We start from the raw sequence: 20,852 nt of genomic DNA on the forward strand, positions 1-20,852 counted from the left end.
AGGAGTTGGACAAGAGAACCTTCCAGCCATTCCCAGCATCACATCTTCTCTGTAACTAAAAGCTCAGTTTGTTTATCATTATGACAGCTGACAACTTATTTTACAAAACTCAAATGGGCAAAAGTCAAGGCTATGCAAGCGAATTCTGCTCTGTGCTAATGATTTCACATCACAGACATAATTCAGCCGCATAAATAGAGATACTGGCTAGAGAACAACAACAAATGTGGTGTTGGAGGATACCGTGCACTGCCAAAAAAAACAAACCAGTGGGTTATAGATCAAATCAAGCCTGAAATGACTAAACTGAAGCTATCTTATTTTGGTCACATTATGAGAAGACAAGAGTCACTGGAAAAGGCAATCATGCTAGGAAAAGTTGAGGGCAGCAGGAAAAGAGGAAGACCCAATAAGGGATGGGTTGACTCCATCAAGGAAGCCACGGCCCTCAGTTTGCAAGACCTGAGCAAGGCTGTCAAAGACAGGCCATTTGGGGTTACAGGAGACTTGAAAGAAGTAAAAACTCAAATGACTGTTATGAAGACAGATATGCAAGCGATGGATGCATCAATTAAGAAAGTGATGGATGAACATAAGGATACAAAGAAAAAATTAATAAGCCAAGAAAAACAGATTGAAACAATACAAACTGATCAGATGGCGGCAAAAAATCAAATAGCTATGATGGAGATGAGAGTGAAAGAGACTAATCTTCGTATACGCAATTTTCCAGATATGATGGGAGACAATAAAGAATCTGCAATACCAAATTTGGCCTACTTATTTCAGATAGATGAACAAGAATTAAAACAAGCCATTAACAGAATATACAGGATACCATTACCTGCTAGAATGAGAAGATCTAAGCCAAGAGATTTGATGATAGTGTTTTATGACACTATAGTTAAAGATAAGATTATGAAGATTCATTATGAAAATCCAGTGTCTGCAGGAGATTCCTCTTTAATATTATTAAAAGACATTCCAAGGCATTTACTTTCACAGAGGAATAACTACAAAGATTTTGTGTCTACATTGAAAGCTAATGGTATCAAATATCGTTGGATCATGCCACAAGGTTTGGCTTTCACCTACAAAGAAATGAAAATGACAATTCTATCTCAAGCAGATGTGGGAAAATTTTTGAGAAAATACAAAATGGACCTTAAAGAATTATCTGGGGAATGGAAGGAGGAAGAAGAGGAGGAAGAAGAAGAGGCACAGGGTGCAGAAGGAGGCACCAAATTATAGACTTTTTACTTTGTTAAAAAATACCACACTATGGCAAAAGTAATTTCTTGGAATGTAAATGGATTGAATGAGAAAACCAAAAGGGCTAGAATTTTTAAATACCTACAGAAATATAAATACTCCCTAATTTGTCTACAAGAGACCCATATAGCTTTAAAGCATAAAAAATATTTGGAGAAACAGGTGCTTGGACAAGCATTTATTGCATCAGCTAAAACTAAAACAAAGGGAGTGGTAATATATGCCCATCCCAGTCTTTGTCCAGAATTATTATACAAAGATAATGAAGGAAGAATTGTAATTATCAGAACTAAAATATTGGGACAAAGGACAATTGTGGTTGGAATTTATGCACCCAATGAAGGGAAAAAATCCTTCTATGAAAAATTACACGACCTGATTGCCCAACACGCAAAAGATCAAATTTTATTGATGGGCGATTTCAATGGAGTTACTCTCCCATCTTTGGACAAAAAATCAAGAGCAAAAGATGTTAATGACGGATGCTTGCCTAAAACTTTCTTCACCATGGCTTCAGAATTAGAATTACAAGACATTTGGAGAACAATGAATACAACTGCTAAAGAATATACCTTTTATTCAGCAAGACATGACTCGCACTCCAGAATTGATATGATATGGGCCAGTAAATCAATTTTCACTCAGGTACGTAAAATCCACATCCTACCTAGAACTTTTTCTGACCACAACCCTGTTACTTTTGAGTGGAACAATAAACAAGCATTTAGATGGCGAATGAATGATAAACTTTTAAAAGACAATAAGATACATAAGGAATTACAGGTTTTAATGAAAGACTTTTTTGAAATTAATCTTAATGGGGAAACCTCTTTGAATACAGTTTGGGATGCATTTAAGGCTGTTTTGAGAGGTTTTATGATACAGAAACACTCGGCTTGGAAGAAGACTCAACTACAATTTACTAATAATATACTTTGGAACTTACAAAATTTGGAACAGAAATTGATAATGGCAACACAGGAAGAGGAGAAAAGAGAAATTCAAATAAAGATCTCTGCATCTAAACACCAATTAAACTTGGTCATAATGGAGGAAATGAATAAAAACTTGAAATTTGCTAAACAAAAATACTTTGAATATGCAAATAAATTTGGAAAACTTTTGGCAACACAACTGAAGGATTCATTTCAAAAGAAGATTATAACAAAAATCCAAACTGTTAAAGGACCAGTCTATTCAACTTCAGAAATTCAAAAAGAATTTGTTTCATTCTATTCCAAGTTATATCAGAAAGAAAATACTTCAAAGCAGAAAATAGACAAATTCCTAAATTCAATACAGATGAAAGCTTTATCAACAACCCAAAGAGAATGTATTGAAGCTCCAGTCACAAGGGAAGAAATACAAGAAGCAATACTGAGACAAAAAACGGATAAAACACCGGGACCAGATGGAATTACTGCACTATTTTACAGAATATTTAGTGACAATTTAGTGGTTTTTTTTGGCTTACTTTATAATGCAATTTTGGATGAGGGAACATCTCCGGAGACTTGGTCACATGCATTTATATCATTGATACCCAAAGAAGGAAGAGATCCAGAAAAAACATCCAACTATAGACCTATATCGCTGTTAAATGTGGATTACAAAATTTTTGCTTCGGTTTTGGCATGTAGGATAAAACAATTTATTAAGGATCTTATACATGAAGACCAAGCAGGCTTTATACCAGGAAGGCAAATAAAAGATAATGTAAGAATTTTACTGGACTCATTGGAATATTATGACCAGAATATCCAACAAACTGCGGCATTTGTATTTTTGGATGCAGAAAAAGCTTTTGATATGGTTTCTTGGAATTTTTTGAAACAGATTTTGGATAAATTGAACTTTGGAGACCGTTTTCAGAAAGGTGTATCGGCTATTTATACCTCTCAACAGGCTAAAATTTTAGTCAATGAATCAATGTCAGATAACTGCCAAATCACGAAAGGGACTAGACAGGGATGTCCCCTGTCTCCACTTTTATTTTTGTTGGTGTTGGAACCGTTATGTGTGAAACTAAGAAGTATGGAGGACATCCGCGGGTTAAGAATTAAAAAAACATGAATTTAAGGTGAGAGCATTCGCGGACGACCTCCTGTTAATTTTGGAGAATCCAACACAATCAATGAATATACTTCGGGAGACTTTGGACGACTTTGGGAAAATATCAGGCTTCAAAGTGAACCAAGAAAAAACAAAGATAATATTCAAAAATTTACCGCAAATACAGCAACAGGAATTTATATCATATACCGGTTGGGAGAAAGCCAACAAAGTTAAATACCTGGGAATTTGGATTACTGCAAAGAATAAAGATTTGATAACCAACAATTACCTCAAGTTATGGGGTAAGATTAAAACTGATATGATTATATGGTCAAATAAAAAACTGTCATTAATGGGACGTATCTCAACGATTCAAATGAATGTTTTACCGAGGATGCTTTTCTTATTCCAAAATTTGCTAATAATATCACACACTAAATACTTTGATACTTGGAGGAAAGACATTTTGAATTTCATCTGGCAAGGGAAAAAACCAAGAATTGCTTATAAATATCTGGTGGATCTAAAAACTAGAGGAGGTTTAGCATTACCTAATTTTCAACTTTATGCTGAAGCGGTAGCTTTAGTATGGCTAAAAGACTGGATGAGTTTGTCAAACACACGTTTGCTAGACTTGGAAGGTTACAATAACTTAAGCGGATGGCATGGCTACTTGTGGTATGATAAAATTAAGTTACAAGCAACATTTCGTAATCATATAATCAGGTCCTCTCTACTCCATATCTGGATGAGATATAAACATATTTTGGAACCAGTAACACCGATGTGGATATCCCCTCAAGAAATGTTAACATTGCGCCCACTTAGACCAGATAAATTTATTACCTATCAAGATTTAATTAATTGGGATGGAAAGAAATGCTCATTAAAAGACTTTCAACTTCTTAAGGAGGATCTACAATGGCTTCAATATTATCAAATCAAATCAGTTTTTGTACAAGATGTTAAAAATGGATTTTCTAAAGAAAAATCTTCTCTTCAAAAGATTCTATTGGATAACAATACAAAACTGATTTCTAAAATGTATAATCTCCTTTTAACACTATATGGTGAGCAGGATACGATTAAACCAACTATGATTGACTGGGCTCAAAATGTAGGACATGATATCGCTTTAAATAAATGGGAACGACTATGGTCCAAAGATCTAAAAGGAATAAAAGCACAGTCAGTGAGAGAAAACATTTATAAAATGATGAATAGATGGTATCTAACACCCAAGAAGATTGCAAAGATTTATAAAACAATGTCCCCTATCTGCTGGAAATGTAACAAGGAAATTGGTTCCTTTTATCATATGTGGTGGACCTGCGACAAAGCTAAAGACTTTTGGGACATGATTTACAACGAATTGAGACTAATACTACAAAAAAATATACCCAAAATACCAGAAATGATGTTATTGAGTATGATTCCTGATGACTTGTTTACACAAAGAACTTTTTTGATTTATGCCACAACAGCTGCGAGAATGCTTTATGCAGCAAAATGGAAAGGGACCGAAATTCCCGAGAAAAAAGACTGGATTGTTAAAATGTTTGAAGTGGCAGAAATGGCAAAACTCACAGCTATCTTAAATGAAGAAAATGATGTTCAGTTTTTGGGGGGATGGGAGGCGTGGATGAATTATTGTGAATATGAGTTAAAATTGGGAAGAATGGAAGAATATTTTCTAATCTGATCCAGGGGTTATTTTTGTTTTTTTTATAATGAATAAGTAAAATTATACTTATTAACAGATTATGGTTTAAAAAATTTTTTTAAATGATATTAATAGATTATTAAGATTAGATCAACTACGACGGGATGAACTTTTTATTAAGAGGCAGATAGAGGTGAAGGGGAAGTCATAAATTTTCCAAAATTTTCTTTTTTTATATATATATTGTATGGAATTATAACAACATTAAGTCAGAATTGAAATTTTATATTGTTATAGATGTTGATTATTGCAATAGAAAATTTGTAATATAAAACCCAATAAAATCTTTAATAAAAAAAAAAAAGACAAGCCATTTGGGAAGCGTCTTGACGGCATTTAACACACACACACATACATCTAGTTTATATTCATATAATGCCATAATACATCAAAAAGTCAAATACCAAAAGAAAAACTACAGACTTATAGATTTAGCCAAAAAATATATCAAAGATGAAAAACCTTTTATCAGTGTGTCGTAGTGGTTACAATGTCCAGCTAGGATCTGAGAGACCCGAGTTTAGATCCCCCCTCTGCCATGGAAGCTTGCTGTGTGTCCTTGGGCCAGTCACACACTCTCAGCATAACATACCTCACTGGCTCATACCCTGCCAGAAAATATTTTTGTTAGTCTTTAAGGTGCTACTGGACTCTTGCTCTTTTCTAGTACCTTACTGGGTCGTTGTGAGAGTAAAATGGAGGAGAAAAGAATGAATTAAGCCGCTTTGGGTCCTCATTTACAGGAAAGTTAATAAATACATTGTAGTACGACACATATTTCAAATGAAGTTGTCTCCATACAGTGGATTACATCTCTACATCCTCAGTCTAACTTTGCAGCATCCTCACTGTTTTGAAAATCTGTGAGTTTCAATAAATACACATACTTTAACCTTGCCCAACCAGTCTTTCTTTTCTGAGGATAATTTTTTCTGTTTCCAGACCTTTGCAAAACCTTCCTAGCTGCTGTCACTATACAATCACCCAATAATTATTTGGAATTGAAAGAACACAATTCAGTAAAAGCTACAACTCACTCGAAATTAAATGCCACGAGATAACACCAGTTGCCAAAAACATTGTGCTTGAGGACAATTCCACCACATATGTGTGAAGTTTGTTTTCACTGCAAAACCAGCAGGCACCATGAGAGGTTTTCACACGTTCTCGCCAGCCCTGCCGCCTGCTTGCGCATTCCTCATGCCCTCTTCTTGATGTTTTGCTGCATTTCAAATTCTGGAGGGACAGGATCACATGCTGGGAACTGTAACTCATCATTAATGATTGTGAACATTAATTGGCAAGGTTTGAAAGTCTGTGTAGTCATTTTTAATTAGGGGAACATGGTCAGAAGGTGACTTTACTTTCACAGTTAAATGAGAGTCTTTCTATGTTTTATTCATATGACTTCAGGAGATCTGAGCGTGGGCAGCCTGAAATACTAGATATGGCTGTTGTGCCATGAAAGTGAGACCCTTCAGTTGTTTGTAGGAAAAACAAAAAAACTCTGAATAAAAAGGTAGCTTCGCCTATTCTCTTGGAGAGTATGGTACGGTGCAGGCACCCGCTCTTCGAAAGGCTTCTGCGTGAATCTTTCTGGAGCTGGCCAGAATAGCAGATTAAAGAAATCCTTGCTAATGTGCAGCTCAGAGATTAACTATGATTATAAATTACACAATACATCCACTCTATCCATATGTATTTTTGCCTCTTCTAACAGTGTATTCTGATGCAGAGTTACTGCAGCTTAAACCCACTGAAGTCAATAGATTGGAATAACTCGGCCTAGGATTGCATTGTAAATCTTACCGTATAAGTAGGTATGCGCTTGGTGAGGCCCGTTGAAGCAGTTGGGCTCCTCAGAAGTGTGGAGCCCACCCTGTCTAGGCTCCGCCTTTGCCTGTCATGGCAGATAATGTCACGCCTGGCTAGGCTTGGTTTATTGCCAAGAGGTAATAATTGCCTTTCTGCAAGAGGACATCTTTCTGACCACTTTGAAAAAAATGGTTGTGAGACCTGCCCTGGAGAAGGTGCCCCCCTGCGCCCTCATTTGAGCTACATCACTCCCACTCAGAGGCCCCAATATAGCATTATGGACTTTTTTTAATTGTTTCTTTTTATACAAATTTCAATATATTTCTTATTCTACATACAATGTTTGTATAACATACTTTTCTCATTCCCTCCCATCCCTCCCATCCCCCTCCCTAGCCCCACTCCTTCTCCTTGTAATTTTTAGTCTCTTGTCCCCAGCCACGGGCACAAAGTCTGTATCTTCCACCGAATGTCTTTTCTTCCTTCCACTGATATCCACTCTAAGTAGGTCTTCCATCTACTCGTGATTTCCCTGCTCTTGTCGTCCCATGAAGTCTTCTGGTGCATCATCTCGACGATATCCGACTGTATAAATTCAAACAGATAGTTGTGCCAGATTTCTATAGTCCATTTACTTTTATCCTTCCAACTCAGAGCTATTACTGCTTTGCTTGCTAATAGCATAGTCTTGAGTATGGCCTGATCCCTCTTATTTACCCCCGAGTTCCCTGTTGTGCTCATTAGCATTAGCTTAAAATCTATGGTTAAGGATACTTTACATATTCTCCTTATGATTTCTAATATTTGTGTCCAAAAGTCCCTAACCTCTGGGCATTCTCACCACATGTGGGAGAACCAACCTTTAGATTGCCTACAATGCCAACACATGGGGCTTAGTCCTGGAAACATATTCACTAATTGCGTTGGTGTTTTGTACCATTTTGTAAAAAAATTATGTTCCAATAAATTTAATCACTTTTATTTCCTCTAGTCCTTTCATAATTTTACATGCTGTATTTTCTGATATCTGACCTTCCTTACTCCAAGTTTTTTGTAAATATGTTATTGTCTTATCTTTATTTGAAATCATTTTCCTGCATTATGGACTTTAATCTGGAGAACCGGGTTTGATTCCTCACCCCTCCACATGAGCAGCGGACTCTGATCTGGAGAAACGGGTTTGATTCCCCACTCCTCCACATGAGCGGTGGAGGCCTACACATAAAGCCAGATGGGTGACCTTGGGCTAGTCACAGTTCTCTTAGAGCTCTCTCAGCCCACCTACCTCACAGAGTGTCTGTTGTGGGGAAGGGAAGCTGGTTTGATTCTCCCTTAAGTGGTAGGGAAAGTTGGCATATAAAAACCAATTCTTCTTCTTATGGGGAAAAGGCTTTAGCTTGAATGAGTGCAGCTTCATGTGAGCCTGGAGGAGACAGATTCTCTAGACCCATTTCAGTCAGGATTCGGTCTTTCTTTATGTTTTCTATGCCTCTTCCTTTAAGTATTTTGGAGACGCAATTTCATGAAACCCACAAGGACTGTGGAAAATATGTTTACTATCAATAATGCACCCTTCCGCCTTCTCCCCCCCCAGCCCTCCCCCGCCCCAGCAGAAAGGCAAACATTTCAGGTCAGCCTTCCATTGATTTACTGAAGGACAAATAATGTCAGACAGATCTCATACCAAAACAAAATTTCAATATTGTTTACCTCTTCAGAAGTCCAGCCTGATGTCAGTTACCATTTAGCCAGGCCAATAGTATTGATATTTGATGTCAGTTCTTATTCATTACTGAACCCAAAGATTCTGGAGTCAGATCTTATGCGGATGACAGAAATAAAGAAGCTGCCGCTTCGCTACAGTTGACAGACAGAAACAGGCAGGGAACCGAATATAAAATCCAAAAGGTGCCTGAATAACCCTATTGATGTATTCTGGAGATTCTGTGCTTTGCATAAACTCAGAGTCAGACGTTAGTAAAGGTTACTTCATAATTTCCATGAGGTACCATTATAGATGCAGAAAAGCTAACAGGATCTTCGGTTGACGATTGATGCTGCTACTTGTGCAAGATGTAATTACGAAGTAGGATCACACTGAACTACAGAGATGGTGTCTGCTGCTGCACAGATTTCAAGACTCTTCAGAAATGGAAGTTGAAACAAGATTCCCAGATCAAAGCATAGCAGAGAACAGAATTATTAATCAGGGTGGCACATTAGGCAAGAAAATGTGTATTAAGAGATTGTTTTTCACAGAAGGTACTTTCTGTTCTCCTGGATCAAGATGTGGGTTGTGCGGTCAGCATCATTTCTTAAGCACTAGTGTGGCTGCGCCCTGACCTGGATGGCCCAGGCTAGCCTGATCTCGTCAGATCTCAGAAGCTAAGCAGGGCCAGCCCTTGTTAGTATTTGGATGGGAGACCACCAAGGAATACCAGGGTTGCTGTGCAGAGGAAGGCACTGGCAAACCACCTCTGTGAGTCTCTTGCCATGAAAACCCCAAAAAGGGGTCGCCATAAGTCGGCTACGACTTGACGACACTTCACACACACAGTGTGGCTGCAGCTTATGTGCAAATGGTAGCAGCCCACGCCAGAAGAGCCACGTGATCCCTGGACATCCGTGTGCAGCCGTGGTTTGGCTATAAAGGAGGGAGGTGGTGGGAGGCAGGGCCCATGGTGGGGGCGGGAGCAACGCGTGAGCCACCTGAGCTGGGACGCTGTGATTTGACACACCCACAAATGTTTTTAAAAACCCGCTTTTACATTCGTTACATGACAACTTCCATGTATAGCATAAGAGCTTCCTCTTAGAATAGTGGGTGCGGGTACTGAGTGGGTGGTGGCTCTTCCACCCCTTTCCTCCACTCCAGGGGTAGCCGCGTCAGTTGTTAGTAGCACAGTAAAGCAGGAATCAAGTGGCCCCTTCTGAGACGAAACAAGTTTATTCCAGGTTAAGCTGTGGTGAGTCAGAACTCGCTCTTCAGGCTCATCCTGTGAAACTGGACATATTTCACGAGTCATGGAGAAAAGAGTGGGGAAAGGAGACGTTGTGGTAGAAGGAGGCTTGTAATACATTATTCCAAGAGGCTGGAAAGGACAGGGGTGGTCACCTTCAATTCACGAGGTGGGGGTCTCAGGCCCCGGCCTCCCATCGTGCTCAGTTACAAAAAGCCTCCCTACAGGTCCCTTCAGGAATGTTCCATGTCCGCTTCGAGCATAAGGCAGGGAACCCTGGAACACACCAGAACAGCATGACAAGAATATGATCAGAAAAACATAACCCTCTCTAAAGGGTGGGCAATGCTGAACTGTTACAACTGCAGTGAGTTCGGCAATCCCAGTCCCTGTTCAGACCCCAGCCTGAGCAGGAAACTAGGCCACCCCATTTCGAATGGGTTCCCCGTCTGGTCGGTACGAAGGATGCATCACAGCACTCCCCATCCCCAAGGGAACCCCATAGTTGCCCCATAAGTACTGCGCTAGCACAGCCCGTATCACAGGACTCTTCTTGCTCATTGGACCCTGGAAGACTCTGGGGTTGGGGACCGTTTCATGCTCTTATTGCAGGGACAAACTGAAGCCTGGCCTCTTGGAGACTGTGGACAGCTCTCCACTGGCATCCAGCTCTGCCTGCTGGAAGTCTGCATCCGACAGCACCAGGAGCATTTCCCATGGATCGCCTCTGTCTCCTCCTTACCTTTCCATCCTTGGGTGGTGCCGTGACTTTGGCCCAGAGGCAGACTTTGCCCTCCCTGCGGCTGGCCTGGACCGAACCTGAAGCTGACGGGCAGTGGGAATACTTGCCACGCAGCAGCTGAGATGTGCGTATCCGTAAGGGCTTTAGGAGTGTTGCTTATTGGAGTGAATGTCTGAGGAGGCCGTGATCTTTGGCTTAAAGACGGCACTCTTCCAAAGGCTGCCCTGATGGTTGCTCACCTCCTCTTTTGACCTCATGGCTCCTGGGATCCAAGAGGCTCCACTTTGATAGATAAAACAAAACAAAAATTGATCAGCTAAGCTCCTTAAAAACAAAACAAAAAAAACCCCAAGCAGCATAGCCGAGGCAGCTGCTGTAGAAAGTGCCGTGTCAGGTCTGCAGTGATCTTGAGCTCGACATGCAAATGTACGCAAAGAACTTCTGCAAGCCTAACACGTCCGCTTCTCCAACGCCACAAGGAACTCCCCAGTCCTTGGTTTAGCAAAAGGTAAGCCTGGTTCTAAACAAACAAGGCAATAATAATCCACCATTATTTAACCATTTCTAGTGCAGGAAACATTTGCTGAGGGGAGGGGTCTTGCTTTTTATTCCTATTTTTATTGGAAGCTTAGTCCTGTCCTTCAACAGTATCAGACATTTGAAGAATAGGGAATAATACTCGTGGATGGGGTCACCATGATTTGGTTATGACTTGACAGCTTCTTCTTCTCCTTCATCATCATCATCATCATCATCATCGGTGTGGCCCCTGTAAGGAGTAACATCTCTTTAAATCCAGGGTGCTTTGTGGGCTTTTCCTCCATGTTTGTTCTGGAGGCCCATGTGCTTTCCCAATACCCCCCTCCCACACACACACACACACACACACACACAGCTTCCTTGGTTCTTCCTGCACTAGCCGGTTAGCAGTGAAAGCTCCCATTTATCTTGCTTGAAGCTAATAAGATTCACCCGGTAGGATGAGTGCACAGTAATTGCTCTGCACCTAAATTTATGAGTGGGGGAGCTCAACACTGGAGCCGTGCATTTTTATAAACAGCCACCCTATTCCATCCTCATTACAGCCCAACATATCAACCAGGGCAGCGGTTTCTATGCAGCCCCTTGTGGTGTGAAATGGAGAGCTCATGCCTGTCGGTCAGGATGTTTCTGAAGCAAAGGGTCTGCTTGGCCTCCTCCTTCCTTTGGGCTCTTGAATTCCTGCAGGAAAAGCAGCCTGTGAGACGACAGGAGCCAAGGGGGAGGAGGGGGTCTCCTTCCCTAACAAGCTTCATGAGAAGGGTTTCAGGAAGCAGCCAGACACGCACCAGAGACCCTTAGCAAAGTGCCTCCTGGATTTTGGGGTACAGAATTCCCTGGCATTGTCCTCATTCTTATATCTGTGGTTTCCGCACTTTGTTCAAACTTCAGTGCCTGTACCCTTTACCACCCCGTTCGGTTCCTTTCTTTTTCCGCTTCTGAGTTCCCTTCCCAATACACGCAAGGAACTACATGTGATAATTAAATCACGGCACAGAAAAAGAATCCGCATGCAAATATGCAATGGCGCTGCAGGTTCCTTTTGGCAGCATTCAGTCAGTGCTCACGCCCACTCGTGCTTCTCAGCAACCTTTACGGAAAATAGATGCGAATTGAGAATTGATTTTAGACATTCTTCCGGTTAAGCCATCAGGCAGGCAAAACAGTTTTGTTATCTGGCTGTTCAAAACTCTGCTTCTCGTCAAGTGTTTGGGGAGACTCAGGGCCGGGCCGGGCACACATGGGGGTGCAGCCATTGTGGCCCTTGAAAAAGGCACCATGGGAGCGGCTCAGCCCACCCAGCTGCAGGCCCAGTCAGAACCGCATTTTTCAATCCCTTCAACATGTTTGTGGCTGTCACGCGTCAGACCCATGGGTGCCGTCATTTCCAGTCTGCCCCTTAGTTCTGGCTCTGCACCCTGAAATGTTCCCCCAGCCAGGGGCATCCTGATGTGACCCTGAGAGATGGGACTAGGGTTGCCAGCTCTGGGTTTGGAAGTATCTAGAGATTTTTGGGGCGGAGCCTGAGGACGGTGGGGTTTGGGGAGGGGAGGGAATTCATAGAGTCCAATTGCCAAAGCGGCTATTTTCTTCAGGTGAACTGATCTCTATTGGTTGGGGATGAGTAGTATCAGCAGGAGATCTTCTGCTAGTGCCTGGAGGTTGACAACCCTAGATGGGACCCTTCAGAGGGAGGACAAGGGGAAGGGGCTCCTGAAGGGAAATCTTTGAGAGACAGTGCTGAGGGGAAGAGTTCATCCCCTCCCTTCCTCTGGAGGCCTGGGGCTGAGGCAGGCAGGAAGGACCTCTTGAAGAGAAGAGGTGACTGTAGCCATGGGATTTCATTGGAAATGCTAAATTCTTGGACTAGTGTCAGATATAATCACACCACAAAAGTTTAGTGTCAAAGCTATCTTCAGTTAACCTTTTTTCAAAATAGATTTTAAAATTTCATCTCTAATGACCTTGATAAACTACAGATAACATACCACACCCTCATTAGCACATTATCTTGATACTTACAGGACAATGATTAGCACATGACCTTTGTTACTTTTTGCAGGACAATGATTCAGCTCAAACCCAACCGCTTTCTGACTATAGATTACTCTTCCTACACACTTGACACTGAGAGACACTGTCCTTCAGTGTTACTCCTCTGAAGATGCCTGCCACAGCTGCTGGCGAAACGTCAGGAAAGAAAATACCAAGACCACGGTCACACAGCCTGGATAACCTACAAGAACCAATGAACTCTGACCGTGAAAACCTTCGACAATATACAGATGCATTGTTTTCACTGGATATAAGATTTTGACAAAATGCTCTTTGGATGTGTACTTCTACGGCATATGGTTGAGGCAACGGCTTAGCAGATCTGTTGGCCTCCCTTCTCTTGAACCTTCCTTCATCCCCCCCTTCTTCCTTCTCCCTCCCTTCTTTCCTTTCCCTTTTTGGTTCTTTATCCTTTCCTGATTTTTCTCCCGCCTCCACTCCCTGAGGATCGCTACTTCGATCGGTTCAGCCCTCTACTTGTGGCCACTGTGGACCCGCCTTACTGTTAGGAAATATTAAGTATTGTTACAGTAGGTATGGAGTTAGACGGCCATCTTTTAATCTGATTTGTATATGTTCTTAATTGATGTCTTAATCTTATGTTTTAACTTATATTTATTGTTTTACATACATTGACTGATGGAAGCTGCCCTGAGACTGACCTTGTTGGGAAAGGGGTATAAATTTAATAAAATTAAATTAATAAAGGAGAAGCTTAAGGCAAAAGAGGAGTAGATGGGAAAAAATTGGGAGTCATCAATATTGCTTCCTTTATAGTAGAAGTGAGGGGCCAGCAGTTTCCCCCTCCCCCTCTTTCCTGCTTCCCTTCCCTGCAATCCCCCATAGCCTCTCCAATTCTCCTGCTTCCTTCTCTGCTTCCCACCCACCAGCCAACCTACCTTTATTCCCTATACCTATCTTCAGCTTTCCTTCCTTTCCTCCTCCAGGCAGCCTCTACCCAGGAAAACGATAGCCCAATGGTGTAGAGCCTGCTGCCAAGCCAGGCCCAGTTGCGCATTGGGGAACCAACAAGGGTGTGCAGGGGGCGCTTCCCTCACCTCCATCTGCCTTCCCACACTATTTCCTCTTTCCGCCCTCCTGGCATCTCTCATAGCCTCACCTTTCCCTGTTGCCTTCTCTCCTTCCCACCCACCAAGCAACCTACCTTTTATCTGCCCCCCTCTTCAGCTACGTTTATTATTTATTGAATTCACTTATACCCTGCTTATACCCTGCTTTTCTCCACAGTGAGGACCCAAAGCAGCTCACATCATTTTCCTCTCCTCCGTTTTATTCTCACAACAACCCTGTGAGGTAGGTTAGGCTGAGAATGTGGGACTGGCCCAAGGTCACTCAGTGAGCACCATGAAAGAATTGAGATCCTAATCTGAAACTCTAGTCACTGCAACTTGTTGGCTTCCGTGGGGTAGCTGCTGTTGAACAGTAGTGAGCAGCCGGGCCTGAAGTCACGTGGAAGTCACATGGTGTAGGTTGCTAATGGCTGTTGCTGGCCCCGGCCCCATGATTCTCCCCCAAAGGCCAAACTGTTCTGGCAATGGCCCCGCTACCACCTTGATTTTTACTGACAGAAACCAACATTTGAAGGCTGGTAATACCATTTTAAGTGCCTAGCAATGGACACAGAGTGCATTTGTTTCTTAAAACTACAGGTGCTGCTTCTATTTTGGGGGTGGGTAATTTCAGATTTTTTGCAGCAAACCTGAGCCTTTTCTCAGGTTTGTAGAAAGATCTGCCTTCTCTGTTTGTGGTTCCAATTGCTGGATGTAAGTATCCGCAGCTCTGATCACGCTGAGAATTAGATATATTGATACGCAATGTTTCCTCCATGTTTTTCAGGGTGATACTATTGCTTCCTGTGACTCTTACGGTGTTTTGAAATTGTGGGACATTCGGAGGGGGGCACCAATGGTATCAATTGATGCTGGCCCACATCCTGGCAACCAAGTGGCCTTTGACCCTTCTGGTAAGAACTCTCTTGAAATTGGAGACTGTTTCCTGTTTCTTTTAAAATAATTTCTTGCAGTGCTGAAGCCGCTAGGATCTGTGCAGATTTCCTCTTGACTAGATGACATCAGTCCCTAAGCTGAGTTCACGCATGTAAGTTTTCATACGGGGACGCAGTGGTTCCACATCACTTAAGTGCCTCCAGTGATGGTCTTGAAGCGGCTGGCCTCGAGCACTGGCCTTTGTTCAGATCCAACAGGTGTCTATCAGTGGGGCATGTAGCAGAATGGGATGGTGGGATGCTGAGGCAGCCAGATGGAAAATGCCACTGCAGCCTAGGAGTGGAGGCCCACCTCTGAATGTAAAAAAGCACTCCCTGCAAACAGAAGACCCTCTCTGCAGAGCCCCTGCTAGGCTGGGGGTCAACATATGGGAGTATCCCGAAGTGTCTGCTTCGCCTCCTGCCGTCTAAACCGCTGCCGTCCGTTCCACCACCTCATTCTGTTGCTTGTGTAGAAGAGAGCCGAGAGGTGAAAAGGGTAAGCTATTAGCATGTTGCTGTCTATTGCGTCTGCGTAGGGAATACAGTTCATCTACTTTTGTCTACTATTGAAGGGCAAATACCAGTATTCATAAACTGTCCTTGATAAGCATTATCATTCTTTTGGTTGACATTGAATTGTAATAGAGAGTCTGCAACTCACAAGCAAATGAAAGATATGTATAGCTTAGCCATTTCTGCGTCTTCCACTTTTTCTAGACGTATGTCACAAAAAATGTGAAAAAAAATTATTTTAATGAATAGGGAATTTGGGGTAATAAGATGGGAAAGGGTGTGTCAGAACATCAGAAACTTAGTCTTCTGATGTTCTGAAAATTCCTCATGTTTTGGGCCAAGCAGGATCCTCCATATTTACCTTGAAATTTTGCCTCAGGTAAAATTTGGTAGCAAGACTATCTATTTGATGAGGGCTGCTTCCCATGAACCTCTCTGTGTGGAGAGGCTGGCTGCATTTATTCCCCCGTCCTCTGAAACAGGAGAGCAACGGCACCAAAGGTGGCTGCGGTAGCTGGCGCATGTGTCCCTCCACATACAAAAGAACACTTTGTGCTCCACAAGGAGCCTAAATGTGCTTTCTTTGAGAATTGTTGCAACACCTTTTGGTTCTCACAGACCACATTCATCAAAGTGATCCACAGGTGAAAACCTGCCTTCGTACGTGTATTGCTTTCTTTGGCTCAGAGTGCAACTGGGGCAAAGTTACTGATATGCATGAGGAAACAAACTAGGCAGAGAGGAGTGTTTGCGTCAAGTAACTGCCTTCCTCTTTGTTTCCCCCTGTTCTTAGACCAAGGTCTTGAACAATAAAACCATAAAACTTAAATAAGACTGATCTCTAAAAACACCTCCCTTCATCTCCTTTCTGCAGCCTCCAAAAAATGAGCAACAAAATAAGTACGCTGAGGGTCAAAGTCCTCTAAGAGGAACTGAACCTTTTGCTCCAAAATTGCTTGAGAAAATGTGGGTCATTTGTTAAAACATGGTATAATCAATTTTAGTCTAAGTTGGTATACGTAAGGACAATGTAAAAGGATATGTACCAAGGCAGGAACACAGCCAGTCTTAAAAAGGGATCTTTAGCATACGGCCCGGCAAAACCATCTTGAATGCATAAAAATTCTGCATAACTTTGGACTAACCAGAGAATCCAGATAGGAAGGAAGATTACCCTTAGATTACAGGCCCAGGGCAAGTGAAGAACATGTCCTTTGAGCATCAAAGCAAGTGTAACTCTTATCTCTAGCATAGATCAGTTTGGCCACATGTTTTTTTACGTTGATCTACAAAAGAAGAGTAAAGGTCTTCCACCTTCAAATTTACAAGTGATAGCTTCTGGTCAAAATGCTGGGGCCAGGATCAAGTAGTTGCAACAAATACATTTCTGTAGCTTAACTCTGAATATGTTCAAGGCCAGACATCTGAAGCTGGCTAAGAATCTTCCATCTCCCTTAGAAAAATCTCTTTGCCTCTTCCCTGAAATCTAAAATGGGAACTCCTAAAACATATGGATAGCTCCCCTCCACAACTGTGAAATCCAAGGAGATGCTGCAGTTTGTGCATGTGGCTGGGGGGCTCAGCTGCTGCTACTCCAAGGGAACAGTCCTGGCTCTTTTCAGAGAAGGGAGCGACTCTCCCCATGTGCCTTTTCACACGACAACATGTCAGGTGTAAGAAAGAGGCCTGCCTTCTCCACTGCCGTTCCTCTTGCAGTCTTCAGCACCGAGTCGTGATATGCAGTAATTTCAGGTGAGAGATATCAAAGATCAGAGCAAAGCGGGGATTTGGACCTGGGACTCTCTGGTCCTGGTCTGACCCTCCCACCATATTTCCCTCACATTCTAAATAATATTTCAAGCAGTTTGGGAGTTCCAGGTATCCCCGCTTCCTTTATATGCAAACCTGCAGATACGTAGAATCATTCATAAAAGAATCACAACCCTAACGAATTGCAGTAGCAGTTTTTTGAGCCAGATGGGAACTTTCCAGGAGAAAAAGCTTCTTCGCTCCAGGTGATCTAAATGGGAAGCATTCCCCATCACTTGGGTAAAATCCAAAAAGTGTTGCCACAGGAATAAGCTGCAGAAAGGATGGCGAACTTGGCTGAATGAAAAGAAGGAGCGTGGCTGGGAGCGAAGCTTTCACAAGCCGCAAAGAAAAGGCCTGGGCACCGTGGCGAGACGTCCATGTCAGACTCTGCCTGGTGCCGCCCCATTTCCCAAATTCAATCCCTGCTGCTTTTCTGTGCATGGGTCAGAGTCTTTCGGACTTGCACCCTCCCTCCGTCCCTCTCCTCCCTTCTCCCCTTGTGCATGTCGACGGCCTTCTTTCTCTTTCGGGGTGTGTCTAGCCAGCCTCTGTGGCTCTTCACCACATGGACTCAGCCGACTTTGGGGCAGTCTTTGTCAGCTGCCCAGAGTTGCTTATGAAAAAGCACGAAGGCTGAAGGGCCTTTGTGTGTTTATTTATTTACAAAATTTATATCCCGCCTTTCTGCCCTTGCAAGGGCTGCCAAGGCGGTTAACTCTTTAGAACACACATGATAAAATTACATAATAAAAACATTTAAGCCAACCACCCTTATCATAGACTCACATAGAGTTGGACAGGGCCATACACCCTAACCCCCTGCTCAGTGCAGGATCAGTCTAGAGCATCCCTGACTAGTGCTTGTCCAGCATCAGCTTAAAGACTGCCAAACACATATCATTAAAACAGTTTTTAAAAGAGTTAAAAGCAGAGTTAAAATACATACAAAACAGTGAAAATGTGTACAAAAAATAAAAATATTGGAAGGAGGGATCTCTGAGGTAATGTGGAAGGAAACATAAGCTTTTGCCTGCAGGTGGAAGACAGCAACAGAAGGGGAGAGAGTTTTGCTGCCAGAACTGGGAAGCTTGCCACCTGCCTGATCTCAGAAGGCGGGGGCATCCGAAACAGGGCCTTCGAAGACGACTGTCATGGGTGGGCGGGTTCATAAGGGATTCGGCAGTCCTTCAGGTATGTAAGTCCCAAACCATATTGGGCTTTGAAGGCCAAGACCAGTACCTAGAATTGTGCCCAGAAACAAATTGGAAGCCAGTGTAGCTGGCCTCCACTGTGCAGCTGCCAGGGTGGCGAAAAGGTCTTCTTCCTTTGCCACCATCACTGCCGTAGAGTACGCTTTAAACTGAGCTTTTGCCCCTGCCCTGTCGGATTCGACCCAAGCCTTCCTTCACTGTCGCCGTCTCCCTTGTCTTTTCATTGCTCGCGGTCCCTCAGTAAACTGAGGGGCTACTTGGGCTGCAGCAACTGAGAGAGCGTGCCTATGAGCCAGCCTGTCGACTGCCCATGGTCATTCCCTCATCCCAGAGGTCAACCAAGGCATCAATAGGAGCACCAACTATATCAATGGGGAAACCCCCTAGAGCTATCTATGCTTTCCTCAAAACAGAGCTTGCAATATTTGAATTCAGGTCTTAGATTCAATATGGTTGGGACTGCCTCTGGTTATTAAAAATGCCTGTGCAGACATAACGTTACACTCTGGTTTGCTTTGAAAATGAAAATAAAACTGGGGGTGGGGGGGAGAGGAGGAGGAAGCCAGCAAGTCCACCGGTGCCCCCAATCTCTAAGCCATGAGCAAGCGATGAGGTACATTTGGGATGGCTGTTTGGGGCTTATTTTGCAACGGTCCTCTTCCTGAAAGATGGCGTACAAAAATGAACGAAGCTTGTCGGCTGGACATCCTTGGTGGACAGATAATGCTCATGTGCATCACACTTCTGGTTCTTTGGCTGCCTCTCCGACAGATGAGGTAATTGTATTCAGGTCTCCCTTTCTGGATTCTGTGCCTTCCTTCCATCCTCCATCTCAGTTCAACTCGCAGTCCGTAGTGCTGTTTTTTTTCTATCTTCATCTTATTTGCTGTTGCATTTTCTTTTCTGAACGTTTAAACATTTTGGCTGTTTTACCCAGCACTGGACCCCCATTCTTGATGGAGAGGAATTCCATCAGAAAGGCAAGATGATGCAGAAACGGCAGCCCTAAAAACATGTCTTGTTGCCTAAGCAAGACATTAAATGCTTGCACTTATCATATGGGAAATGTATGTTCACTTGTCAGAGCATCACATCAAATACTTCGGGTTTCTCTTTGTGCCTTAGGTTGAAGACTGGGTGTGTGCTCTTCATTTGGGGCTGGAGGTATTTTTGCTCTGAGAAAGAGGGCCAGCATGGTGTAGTGGTTAAAAGCAGTGGTTAGGAGCGGTGGACTCTGATTTGGAGAACCGGGTTGGCTTCCCCATTCCTCCACATGAGCGGCGGAGGCTAATCTGGTGAACTGGGTTGGTTTCCCCACTCCTTCACACAAAGCCAGCTGGATGACCTTGGGCTAGTCACAGTTCTCTCTGAACTCTCTCAGCCTCACCTACTTCACAGGGTGTCTGTTGTGGGGAGGGGAAGGAAGGGTGATTGTAAGCCAGTTTGATTCTCCCTGAAGTGGTAGAGACCGTTGGCATATAAAAAACAACTCTCCTCCTCCTCCTCATTCTTCCTCATGGCTTGGATCCAAGGAACCACATGTATGACATTACTCTCTTGTCTCCCTTTCCACTGTACACACAACAGTGCTCAGGAGTGTATGGTTGCCAATTCTGGGTTGGGAAATTCCTGGAGATTTGGGGGAGGTGGAGCCTGGGGAGGGTGGGATTCGGAGAGAGGAGGGGCCTCAGAAGGGCATAATGCCATAAAGCAGATTGTTTGCTATGAGTCCACCCTGGGAGTCCCTCTCCATGTGCAGTTGACACAGGCAGGTTTTTAGCTGGACCTCTCCCCACTAGAGGGTTTGTTTGTTCCAAATGGGGAGGGGAAAGAGGGGGTGTCCCTAAAGGCTGGGATCTGAGGTGGGCTGGTTGGCTCTCTCTCTCTTGGGTGTGTGTGTAAATGCTCCCTGCTGATTATCTGATTTTATGTCTCACTGTGTCAATAGGAATCGGTAGAAGGACACCATGGGTGTGTTTATATGCTGCTCTTCCATTGCTAATGCAATATTTTCTCTCCCAGTGGAAAAACAGCATTTTAATAATGTTGCTTTGCTATTGTAATTTTATTCCTTGAGAAATCCCTTCTGTGCTGAGAACCATGAAGTGAACTTTTTCTTGTCTTTTGTCAATATTGTTGAAAGCTC

General features: G+C 42.9%; 1 protein-coding gene across 1 annotated transcript in view; it reads left to right on the plus strand.

Moving 5' to 3' along the window:
- SPAG16 (sperm associated antigen 16) overlaps positions 1-15,599 on the plus strand; it is a 220,209-nt gene extending 204,610 nt beyond the window's left edge. The window contains exons 16-17 of the mRNA XM_056861239.1: positions 15,020-15,146; positions 15,514-15,599. Of these exons, the coding sequence (XP_056717217.1) occupies positions 15,020-15,146; positions 15,514-15,599 (213 nt within the window). The remainder of the gene's footprint in view (positions 1-15,019; positions 15,147-15,513) is intronic.
- The last annotated feature ends 5,253 nt before the right edge of the window (positions 15,600-20,852 follow it).

Source organism: Euleptes europaea, chromosome 15 (assembly GCF_029931775.1).
Source record: "Euleptes europaea isolate rEulEur1 chromosome 15, rEulEur1.hap1, whole genome shotgun sequence".
NCBI lineage: Eukaryota > Metazoa > Chordata > Lepidosauria > Squamata > Sphaerodactylidae > Euleptes > Euleptes europaea.